This window comes from Saccoglossus kowalevskii, chromosome 5 (genome assembly GCF_978046115.1).
Source record: "Saccoglossus kowalevskii chromosome 5, keSacKowa6.1, whole genome shotgun sequence".
Lineage (NCBI taxonomy): Eukaryota > Metazoa > Hemichordata > Enteropneusta > Harrimaniidae > Saccoglossus > Saccoglossus kowalevskii.
Window position 1 is genome coordinate 38,994,806 of NC_140645.1, and position 13,091 is coordinate 39,007,896.

General features: G+C 36.1%; 1 protein-coding gene across 1 annotated transcript; it reads left to right on the forward strand.

Annotated features, from left to right (window-relative positions):
- The first annotated feature begins 1,645 nt into the window (after positions 1–1,645).
- On the forward strand, positions 1,646–10,646 carry LOC146746125 (NXPE family member 1-like). The gene is made up of 4 exons (XM_085498994.1): positions 1,646–1,955; positions 2,235–2,787; positions 3,060–3,109; positions 9,904–10,646. The coding sequence occupies exons 1-4, from the start codon at positions 1,646–1,648 to the stop codon at positions 10,644–10,646; spliced, it is 1,656 nt and encodes a 551-aa protein (XP_085355120.1).
- The last annotated feature ends 2,445 nt before the right edge of the window (positions 10,647–13,091 follow it).

Here is a 13,091-nt window from a genome sequence, read left to right on the forward strand (position 1 = left end):
AACGAGGTCTTATCACAGTCGCCGAGTTTTCGGTCAACAGATCAAAACACACCTTACCAAAAATCAAATCGAACGATCGGTTGTCCAATACTCTTCCCACCATCCACCATTGTGAGAAAATAAAAAGAATTTGAGACACTATTCCGATGATTCAAACTACGTCTCGTTCGAGATTTTCTGCAAAAGAAAATGCAAATGAGAAACACCACGTTATGGTTCACAGTGATAGCCACTTCTGACGTAACAACTCTTCATCAAAAAGAAACGAGAGCGCTTTAAACGGACTAAATATATTAAATCTTTGGTATCTGTTTCTAGGTATTCCTGTGTTAAATAAATTATTAACCCATGCTTCAATTCACTGCAATTAATTTATGTTTTTAACATGCACATGTATTTTCTTATCTTGTATAGAACCAATACAATGCTGTTCACACATCTCTTCACAAATATACCTGGATTGAGAATAGTTTTTACTTTTATGATTGGATTTGCAGCAGGATCAATGTTAACAAATCTGGTGAGTTCAGCCAATACAAATATGTTATGAGAAAATAATTGAAGACTAATTTGGTGCAGCTTTTGTTATGACATGTTATATCGCGCTAGGACTACACCACACCTGAGCAAACATACCACTTACGAAAATAATAACGACAAACATGGTGATTATTATTTTTATTTATAAAACATACTTATGTTTGGTATTCTTGAATCAATTTGTTTTTGTCTTATTGATACTGTGTTCACACTTGTGCCAAAAGCCGGTTTGAAGGCTAGATTTATAGTTAAAGGGCGGTGGTCGTAGCGCCGCGTCCTGTTCGATATGAAACTCATAGCGACATATGCAACGCGTGTGAAATACATTGTTTGTTTACCTAAACTCCGAACACACGCTGCTCGAAGACCACCGCCCTTTAAGCCGGCGTTTCAACACGTGTGAACAAGACAAGCCGGCACCACGCAAATTTAGTTCAAACCGCCCTAAAATTGCAAGTCTCGACCAGCATCCCGTCCTTACAAAATCGTTTTTAGCAAATGTGAAAAATAACGCCGCCCTAAAAAAACACTCCGAATGTCAGTCTTGCTCTGGAGTTCCATTCATTGCGTTTATTTTAAAGAAACATGGCAACCGATAACAATGCCGGCTCAGTTTAGTATTTATACACGAATGAACACAGGATCAATTAAAACCACTGATAACGATTATTTACCAAAATAGTCAAGTCGGCTCTGTGGCACACGCGTGAAAACGGTTTTAGCCTCGTACATGTACACATGTGTTGATATGGCTCACAGCTGTGAATCGTGTCATCAGTATTTTAGTCATATTCAAATAATTATTGACAGAAACATATCGCCCACATTCTAGGTTCGTACATGTCATAAATTATTATCAATGTTGACACATATTACAGCCTCGCTTGTAAATATGCATGTGGGAATATTCCTAAAATTATTGTGTGAGATATTAACTGTTCCATGTGCGATATGCAGGTGTACAATTATATAGCGTAATGTTAAAGCGTTACACAAAAAACACGTTCTGCATGTGTCCGAATTGCAGCTGAAATGCGATGCAGGTGGACTTTTACCAAGGTTTCTAAATGCAGTTCCAGTGCCGGAAAAGGACACAACACGAATAATGATCAACCAGAACAGTACACAACCAACACAAATTCCCCCTAGTTCAAACAGAGACAGCAATGAAGAAACAACTAACGATATCACCAACGGCAGTAAAATATTATCCTCGGATTTGCAATTGAACAATCAAGAAACGGAAGGAACTGTAAAAGATAACATCGATAAACTTCCGAACACTCTGATTGAAAAGAAAACCCTAAATGAAAATGCCCAAGCAATACCAGATGACGTCTTGTTTCCATACAATAAATATAGCAGGTTTGCTATGGAATGGAAAGGTATTGTGGAGGAGTATGAATGGGTGTACAGTAATTTGAAACGCGACAAAAACAAAAACATAAAACCTATTGTTCTTGGCAAAGAAAACTTTGGTTTAACGTCAACGGTAAAAAGCAGGTGAGGTTTATTGCTATGTCTCTCGTAATCTTGGGTCAACGTGTGTGAGGTTAAGACAAGTTATATTTACGTGCATAATGCCAACACATAACCAATAAATTAATGTCAGCAAGATTATCAAGCACCGATCAAATCAGTGCAAGCTAGTCTATAATGTGTAACATGTTTTTATTTTATTTGTTGATTTCTAGAGTGTCATTTTATAATAATAACAACAAATTTAAAAAAAGGAGACAAGATACACATTGTGGTAGAAACGTACGATAAATATGGCAATGCAAGACATAAAGGTGGCGACTTTCTTCAGGGGATTATGTCAAATAGCAAACTTGTTAAAATCACAGCGGGACGTGTATTTGACTATGGGAATGGGACGTATTCTGTGTACTTCTATGCTGCATGGGCTGGAGAAGCAAATGTTGTCGTTCTTATGCCATTTACACGAGAGTTAATACTGTATATAAACAAAGTAGTAAGACAAAAAGATCGGCGTGCAGCATCGGATGGTGATTTTGGAAATGGAATCCAGACAGAAAGAGTTATTTGCTCCTTACTTCATGACGGTCCATGGGAAAATATGTGTACCTATGAAGATAAGAACTCCCTTGGTGAGACAGTGTTGATTTGTGACAAACCTCATAATCCATTGTCGTGTAAAGATCTCGTGAATGTTACTACTAGCGTCGGACAGTTGAATAAGATAGCATCTGAAGAGATATTTGGTGCCAGCGATTTATTCAAAGAGTAAGTATGCAAATAGGGCTGTTATTTATATTAATTTAATAAGACGTATTTATCATAATTATTTCTATGTTTGTTTGTTTGTTTTTTTCGTCAATCTTAGAGTTCAGTAATCTTGCTGGAAAATGGCAGCAGTAACCAACTAACCACTCAAAGATTACAGTGCAATAAAGTGTACTTGGGGGAGTATATCATCATTCTATGACGTCACTGACCACAGTTCATTTTTTTGATAGGTTAAACTAATATATTACATGTAATATGTTTTACTATAGTAAACAAGACAACAAGTTTGCCGCCACGCCATTGAAGATCAACATACAGGGTACGTATATTAACTGATTACTCACATATAATTCTCATCCGTATTCCAAGTATGACGTCATCGAATGACTCCCGGTATAGTAAATGTAAACCTCGCAGCCACAAGCGAAATAGAAAGAAAGATGACATCACACGCTGAACTTGCATACATTGTTGGTCACTGAATCATGCCAATTGTTGGTATATTTTTTTTCAATAAAAAATATGTGAGTTTATAAATATTTTATTTTATTTTATATTTTATTAAAAATAATAGCAAACAGTAAAAAAATCATAAAATGAAAAGAATATATTATCTATTATATGCATAGGCCCTCGCAAAAATCCAGCGAAAACCGATGGGTCTATTTAATAGGAATTTATATAATAAACATTCTACCTCAATTTAAAGTGCAATTGGTGTTCATAATGTTTCTTAAATGTTTTGCTTTCAATGTCCTTAAGGTTTGTTTACTCGTATTCTCCTAACAAAAACATAAATTCAATATATGTAGAAAACATGAAGTTATGAAACATACAAACACACTTTCCTGAAATTTTGCTAAAAAAACACATGCCACATCTTTCAAGATTATAACGTCATTTCATACAGATAAAATTATTAAAATACATATAAACAAAATAAAGATAACATATTTCTGACACCCAAATTTGCTCTTCATTCCTGTGTTTCACTCACTGCAAAAAATAATAATATGAGGTTATTACGAGCACAGTCAGCTGGCGCACACGTGATAGTAAAATAAATACGATATTTACTATATGGGCGCTGCCAACTTGAATGCAGCATAAAACTAAATAAATGACATAAATGCGATTCGTTGGGGTTATATCAAGCCAACCGATAAAAAAATTCGGCCGAATTCGGCGTTTTGTGTGAAAAATCCCTTGCATACGAACATCTAATTACACGAAGAACATAGAACACTTTCCTGGGGTATTTGAAACCGAAATTGTCATCTGATTGTAAGGCCGTCGCTGATTGGCTGCTGAGCTGGAATGACAATTTTTGGTTTTATATAGTTAAATATATGTTAAAACCTTAATGAACTGGAAACTTCTTGTTACCCTTGGCAAGCAATTAGAAAAGATGCTGAAAACCGGTATTATTGAACAAAATTGAAGTCCTTGGGCCTCACCAATCATGTTAGTAAAGAAAAAAGATGATGGGAGAAGGCTCTGTGTCAGAACTACAGAAAGCCGAATGATGTAACAATTAAAGATGCGTATCCAATTCCCAGAATAGATGACTCTTTGGTCAGTTTTTCAGGAGCTTGCTGGTTTTCTACCTTAGATTTGGCTAGCGATTACTGGTGGTTAAGTTCAGTTAGATGAAGATGTACAACAAAAAGCTGCCTTTGTTACCAATACCAAACCATATAGTTGGAAAGTAACGCCCTTCGGCCTTTTTAGTTCGTCCTCTGCGTTTATGGAGCATATCATATAGTGGGAAATACTATATGATATTTCGACGGTATTATTGTGTATGTCAGAGATGTGGATGGTGAGTTAGAGCATATGGAAATAGAATTGGGCAGGCTGCGTAAAACTCCAGCCAACGAAATGTGATCTGTTTAGAACCAGTACATGCATTTAGATCATATAGTGTCCAAAGATGCAGTAGCTATGGATCCAGACAGTGAGAGCGAGTGTTTGACTGGGATACAAAAAAGAAAGAATTACTGGCATTGGTAAATTTTGTGAGATACTACAGGCAGTATGAGTATAAGATAATACACAGACAAGGGGAAATCCACGGGAATGCTAACGGGTTATCTAGGGGATCATGCGGGCAATGTGGTTGGCAAGGCAAACATAGCGCTCTGCTTTCCATGACGAAAGTGTATAGCAGGATTTTGCCACAGAAAAGTTTAATCTGTGGTAGCGTCGCCGAGAAAGCATCTGGTAATTAAATCAAGAGAAAACTATATGGAGGTGATGAAACAAGCATATGAGCCTTTAAAAGAGCAGAATATCACGAGACACTGACAATGTATTGTTGTCGACGGTGAACTAGGCATCGGACTCAGAAGCAGTGGAAATGTGACGGAAACGGAACATCAGAATGCAATCACACAGACCAGGAAGATGCAGAGGTGCTGTACAGTAATCCATGCTGATCAACATGAACCATTGAAAGTCACTGCCTGAAACACTCCCGTTGTACCAGCGCTACTAGTGGCAGCAGGTAGCAGTACAATTGCCGCTCCCTGTACACAGAGCACCAGTTTAAATTGTATTGCAGTTGCTTTGACAGCGTGCCAAAAATGAAGGAACATTGTATATTATTGTTCACCGGAGAATATTCCCTACAGCATCAATCAAGTCTCTCATTTTATTTGTTTACTGTATATCACCATTTTTTGTTTACTGTATATCACCATTCCCTGCTCGTTTATTAATGAAAGTAAAGAAAACATTATATATTGTGTTGTTGTGATTTATTGTATTCTTTGTCGGTATATTTCCTTTCTTTGCACTGCCTCAGTTGTGGTGATATACTTTCACCAAACGATCCCCACCTTGTGACAGCAGACAAGCTAAGGGGAGAAGATAAGCACGAACCAGAGACTTCTGCACTGTAAATGGGAAACATAGTCATTTAATATTATTCAAAAAATAAATCAATACTGCATATTAATATTGTTATATTTTCGAAAACTTGCACAACTTTGAGTCAAGCATTGATGTATATATTTCACACACGAAAGAGAAACGTATTTAGGAAAACACAGTTTACAAAGTATTGGTATTAGTACGGTGTGCATTGCCGTGTAATAACTGTCATAAAGGCGATTGACAAGTCATACCTGTTTTCAATTCTGGAAGGAGAATTAAAATCTACCAGGCGTGCTGTTATTTGAATAACAAAGGATGTTTATGATCTAATGTGTTGCCTAGGTGAAACAGCTGCCAACAAGATCACATTTTGATTGGCTCATGTGGAAACCCGGGTGGTGTCACTGAATCATGCCTATAAATTTGACAGACTGGAGACAATTGGGATCCATCATTTCAGCTTAGTATCATGTGTGTGTTGCTGAGATATTGTGAACCAAGTGATACAGGCTTCAACCATCATTCTGTGAGACTTGAATGAACTGCTCTGCGATCACCTGTCTTCAGCGGTGCCCTCCAGAATAACAGCGTTCCTCTGCAAGCAAGACTCCCGTATTTCTTTGTTTTTGTGTTGCAGAAGCCATTGACTATCGTCCATTTCTGCATCCCAGAACTGTGAGTTATCACCAATGCACACCTCAAGCAATTCCCTAGTTTAGTGATTGTATTGTATTATCGTATTTTTTGTGTTTTGTTTCTTGTAATTATTTTGGAAGGTATTAAATCCAGGAGCTTTAACGCGATATTTTGATGTATGTGTATTTCATATCCAGTACTATTGTATTATTTACCCCATTCTAGCAGTGAAAGAACCCCCTGTCCAGTGTGAGGTCTGTGGGTGGCCCTCTCAATTGCGTTAAGCAGGCCATACACTTAATCTGATTAAAATAAGGTGTAGGTATGAGGCTCCATTTTTTTTTTAATATTATTTATATATATATATAATCTTTTAGATTATATTTATTTGTATTTTAGTTTGAATATGTCGATTTTTTTGGTTTTCTTGCCGTTAATCAGTTCTTAGAAAATTGTGTCCCAGTCGCCTCTAACTACATCTGACCTAATGCCTATACAAATCTCGTACAACGAGATCAGTTTTCGACGAGTTTTGTCGACCAATCATAGTGCGGCTTACAAAAATAGCTGCCTGACTTTGCACATGCGCCAGACTCATCGTTCCAGGCTATTTCAATATGGCAAGTGATGTTAGAACCGATGTGAAATCAATCGAGGATTCCGAATTTGAGGTGAGTTTTAGTCACTTTTACAAAAACTTAATTATTATTTGTGAGCAATCACGATTGATGTATGTAATTCATTTGAGATAATTTGGATTTCAACTTTGATGATTTTGTATTACCGCAGGTGAGGCGGCAGTCACCGATCATGTTAACCAGTCGACTTTATACTGATACAGTCAGAACGATCTAACTATTGCATTATGAATAAATATATTACGGCCAGGCAATGTTTTTGCGAGTCTCTGATAAACCTATGGCTTTCATGTCAGTGATTTTCGTATTTGTATTTATCCTTTCAACGACATCCCCTGCTCCCGTCTTAACGGTTAAACGGTCCGATCGCCTGTGAGTAACAGTAATAGTTTTGTCTTCACGTGACGCCGTGACTGTGACCTATATTTGCCGAGTCAATTTCGTTATTGCGATATATTAAATGTGCACATTTACCCTTTCTTTAAGGTGTGCAAGAAGGAGGCATTAACACATGTTATCAAAAAACAATGTCCAAGCCATCCTGCCAACTGGATTTGGTTAAATCACTAATCTACCCATGTATAATTGAGGAACATGGTTCTGTTATAGTTTCTCCTGTGGTTTGATTAATGAAAGTTCAGGTAAGATTTCCACTCAACATTCAAATCATAGTTTGCATTATTTGTGTTATAAATTGTAGAAGTTCATGTTGAATAGTCGATGGAATGCGGTTTAAAAGTGGCTTAGCCACTCATCATTTCATATTTTCTGATAAAATACGAATATTTTTAATGTAGGATATATGTGAACATATTCCTCCACTACTGCATATGTACAGAGCTGTGTTGGTTCATTAAGTTAATTGGACAATTCATTATAAAAGTGCTCATTCTACCAAAATTTCAGGGTACATGTTTTACTAGAGAATTTTTTTCTTAAAAATCAGGAAATGATTAGATTTGGAGTCTAACTTGTACATGTTTACCTTCAAATAATGATTTGTGTGTGTTTTTTTTTTTGTAGGGGTGAAAAACCAGATGACAGCCAAAAAAGCATGCGCAAGACACAGCAAAGTGCATTCAAGAGATTTTTCTAGCATGTTGGGGGAAATACGCTGTTTTGCCTGATGTTACAGTCCTTGAACTGACCACAACTGCCTCAAAATCTCTACAGTCCCAGTTGAAATACAGCCTATTATTCCAGACTCCTAGGGACAGTGTATCCATATTTTATTGGATGGTTGACAAACTAAGAGAAGAAAAAGATACTTTCCCACAGACAATTATTTATTTTTCATTAGCTCTAAAATATCGTTATTTCAAAGAGGAGTATTCCCAGTCAGTTTTTTTTATATGCGAATGTATCGTTACTATAGGGAAACTGACAGTATTGTACAAGAATTGCATCCAAAAGAAATAGCCTAAGTGTCCAACTAAAGTTTGAGATTAATATTCTGCCACACACCTTTGGTATGGGCAATTTTATCAAAAATGTACTCCATCTAGATCCCTCTTTTGATATTGAAAGTTATAATACAGGGGTCAGATTGAGTTGGTAGAGACGATGAACCATCTCAACAGTCTTATTTTATCATGTAAATTAATAAATTATATAATAAATGTAACAGTATATAGGAGGGTTAACTTATTTGAAGATTTTGCATCAAATAGAAGACATCAGTGACATGAAGAACAATAAACCACATCACCTAAATAAGTGACATCTTGGTTTATTTCATGAAAAATAGCATATATTTACATCCTTAAGCCATTAATGTATTTTCCAGCTGTTTTAAGCATAACATGTTCATCTGCTTAAATAAACCTCGTTCTGTCAATTGTTTTTTTAAGTATCAATAAATATTTATCTCAAAGAAAATGTTTGTCAATCACTAGTTTACTGAAAATACTCTTATAAAAAAAAAAAAAGTATTTGGCAGCTATTCATCAGTTTTAGAATTCAACAGGGATATGTGGCTACCTACTATTAGTTAATTGTGATGGTACTGTTTATTAAAATAGCACAACTATTCCAAAATGCCTGTTGAGAATCTTAGTTAAATAACAAATGGATACTAAAGAATACCTGGTGGATATTTTCTTTGTGTGACCAAAGATATAAACTAAGACATTTTGCATCAAAAACACTGACTAAATAATAGACAGACATAGACAATAATTACAAAAAAAGAAAAAAAAAAAACTGGTATGCAAAAAAATTATAGTACAGCATCATGTCTAAGAAAATACTAATTAACATGTTAAATTAATTCATGTGCTGCATTAATCTCATAACGTAAGTTGCCGATTCAGAGGAAAAAACAACATTACTGGCACATGTAATTCATCTGCCACCAAACAGAAATAAAATACAATCAAGGCCAAAAGAGTTAATGAATGCTACTTACTTGTTATTTTAGACAACGATCCATCATCGAAAAAACTGCGTTGTTAATAAGTTGTATGAGGTCCAGCTCACGCAAAAGTAGCAGCAGTACGCCGCCATGTTTTGAGTCATGCTCAGGCGCGTTTTTAACCCGTGATCTGATTGGCTGGTCCTTGTGCGAGATTTGTATGAGATTTGTATAGGCATTGAGTCAGATGTAATTAGAGGCGAGTGGGACACAATTTTCTAAGAACTGATTAACGGCAAGAAAAACCAAAAAAATCGACATATTCAAACTAAAATGAAAATAAATATAATATAAAGGGTTATATATATATATATATATGTATATAAAATATTAAAAAAGAAAAAAAAATGGAGCCTCATACCTACATCGGATTTTAATCAGATTGGCCATACACTGTGACAGGTATTTATTGAATATTCATTTATATGGGACATATAATTGCTGCACCTATATTACATTTTTATATTTAATGTAGTCAGTGTTAATATATTCTAAATTTCTTGTGGTAATACGATGGACGTAATAATGACGTTCGTTTATTGCTTTTAGATGCCAATCCAGAAATCCTAAAATTACCAGCATGTGGTCCAGACATGTCTATTCCTGTATTTGATGGTTATTGGACAGACAATGATACATACGTGTCCATGGTTTGTAGAAGTCAGCAATGGACGCAGTCGCAGATTCAACAGTGTATTTTCAGGAAATTAATATTCAAGATGACCGGCGATTCCACACTCCGTCAACTAAATTGGGCACTTGATAATCGCCCAGGCTCCCTCAGAGCATGGACGCCTGGTAGTGAATGGGTAGGAAATGCTCTACGAATAGGACCACAATCACATTATGTGTGGAACTACACTTTCGAGAGCGAGTTTCTTGACAAAATTGATGCTGACTTGTGTACTAATAACTATGTTGTTGTTGTATTTAATCTCATGTTTCACTATGCAACGTGGTCGATAAGGTCTTATGTAGACAGGCTAATGGTAACAAAATTAGCATTAGAACGATTTTTTAAAAGGTGTCCTACCGCTAAGGTTTTCTTTAAATCTGCTCATGCAAGAGACAACGTGAATAATTTGCAAAACGTACATAGTGGCAATTTTATATTTTACGATTATGATCGCATGATACGCCGTGTTTTTGGTGGGATGGGAGTTCACTTTCTGGGTGTTTGGGACATGGCATTATCTCATTTCTCGAAACCTGACGTGCATATGCATATGAAAGTAATATTGCAGGAAGCACACTTACTGTTCTCCTATGTATGTCCAGACTTGGTCGAATGATGTTATTTATGATATTTGTGTTAAATACTGTTCTATGTGGTTAAATGGTGTCATGCTTGATATTTGTATGTACTGCTGCCTTACGTATGCCCAGGTTTGGTTGAAATTTTCAAAACTGAATTGAAATAAAGTCATGCAAACACCAAAACACACATGCAAACGGCCTTGATTCTAACAATGACACATATGTTTGATTTAGTGTTTAGGAGTCACAAGTTTGTTTTTACCAGGTGCATGTTGGCCTTAGTGCTCCAATATTTATGAATTTGCCGTCAAAATGATTTTATAATTTTTCATAGTAGTGACAATATTTAGTGAAAGATATGCTGTGTATATGTGAAATGCATTGATATGCATGTTAAGACTACGTTGAGTTAAATTGCTCCCATATGTTCAGATCTGGTTGAGGTATATTGCTCTCCTATATATATCCATGTGTTCAGATCTGGTTGTGCAATTTCATTGCTGTTATTCACATGTTATTATTGTTGATGGTGAAGGTAGTCTGTATATTTGCTAGAGTGATCTAATTTCATTTCACTTACTATCTGTCCTTACATCCAATGGTGTATTGCATATGTCTTGATCTGCGTTTATTAATATTGTAGATATTTGGACACAATGCTATAATGCCATGTCCTTATTTGGCTCAGTGGTGTCATTGGATTACTTCTCTCTATTCCACCCAATCCTTTTATATATGTACTGACACAGTTGATTGATGTCAGCATTGATGTGTACACCTAATTATCTCCCAGATATATTCTAATTCACACCCAATGGATTTCATTAAATATTTATTCAATATTTTAACAGAGAATGTCTATCATGGCAAGCAGTTTTTGTTCAATAAATATAAGGGAAAGTCAATAATGCTGTTCACTGTGGGTTATTGCTATTATATTATACCAGTATATTGACAATTCGATAAAACTAGTAAAAAGATCATGATTATGGCCCTTGAACATGAATATTTATAAGAATAGTTTGTAGTTGTATGCTGAATGCATACAAAAATTACATGCGCAACACAGTTCAAAATGAATACAACGAGACGCGGTGTATCATGTAACGCGACCGGCACGGCGACCTCGGTTCCAACATCTGACCTGGATACATTTGGTATAACCACAGGGAGTTGGACAAACTTATGTATTTTAATAAATTATTTTAATAATGAATTGTTATATAACTTTTCTTTTACCCCCCCCCCCACTTCCTGGTATCGATTTCAAGTAATCACTGATCCGTGTTTATACCACTAACAGTCCCTCAACGTTGAGGGACTGTGTACCACTCTTTCCTTTGTCACAACTTTGTTACGCGCTAATGTTATATGCAAATTTTAACGCGCGATGTAGACACGCCCTATTATAGCAAAAATATCCCAAGGGTTGAAACGCGCCAGGACTGTGACATAAAATCACGCATTCGAACCTTTCAAAGTTCGTTTTCTTTACATATATGGCATCTGTAATGACATGGATGGCATTACAAAGTGACACAATTGCATTTGCACTTGAATATTTGACAAATTAAAACTCATTGCGATTGAGCGACATGGCAGGAGCACAACCGTAAAGCCGGAAACCGGATGTTGCGATCTTTGACCTCTATCGCAAAGAATGACTCGTATATTGCTGTCACATGATCAGAAGTAATTTTCCCATGAATTGTGCTGCTGCTATGTTGATTATTTTTATTAGAAAGATCTAGAAGAGCAACGCGAACGACATTTGAAGTAGAAACCATTTTACAGAAGAGTCACTGATTCATTAAAGTTGCGTCGCGTCGGAGATTACATTCGCCGGATTTTAAAAAATTCGCGCGCTGCATTTCTTGTTTATTAATGCATCTCATGAATAAATTAAATGCCCACCGGCTTTACGGTTGTGCTCATGCCACAGTCCTGGCGCGTTCCAACCCTTGGGATATTTTACTATAATAGGGCGTGTCTACATCGCGCTTTAAAATGTGCATATAACATTAGCGCGTAACAAATTTGTGATAAAGGAAAACGTGGTATAAACAAGGATCAGTGATTACTTGAAATCGATACCAGGAAGGGGGGAGGTAAAAGAAAAGTTATATAACAATTTATTATTTAATAATTTATTAATATACATAAGTTTGTCCAACTCTGTGTGGTATAACCATGGAGCTAAAAAATATAGCTTCATGGTATAACAAAAGTTTTGTGACAGTATGACTGACAAGTTTTGTCGTTGTTCTGGGTAAGTTTGATGGTGTAAGATCGGATTCTCGCATCGTTTTTGTGACACGTACATGATATGCTTTGTCTCAACTCCGGCCGAAAGAAAGACTTTGCACGTCGTCGCTCTAATGCAGTGGTTGGCACAAATCTGCAGCTTTCGAAATTACCTTCATCATCTCCTGTAATTTATTTACCTATACTGGAGGATTACAATACCATAAATCGTCGTC

What these genes read in the sequence shown, in the direction of transcription:
- LOC146746125 (XM_085498994.1), top strand. Translation starts at nt 1,646, where the DNA reads ATGATCAACCAGAACAGTACACAACCAACACAAATTCCCCCTAGTTCA. An exon ending in GGAGTATGAATGGGTGTACA is followed by an intron (nt 1,956 to 2,234) that starts GTAATTTGAAAC and finishes GTTGATTTCTAG; the next exon opens with AGTGTCATTTTATAATAATA. An exon ending in ATTGAAGATCAACATACAGG is followed by an intron (nt 3,110 to 9,903) that starts GTACGTATATTA and finishes TATTGCTTTTAG; the next exon opens with ATGCCAATCCAGAAATCCTA.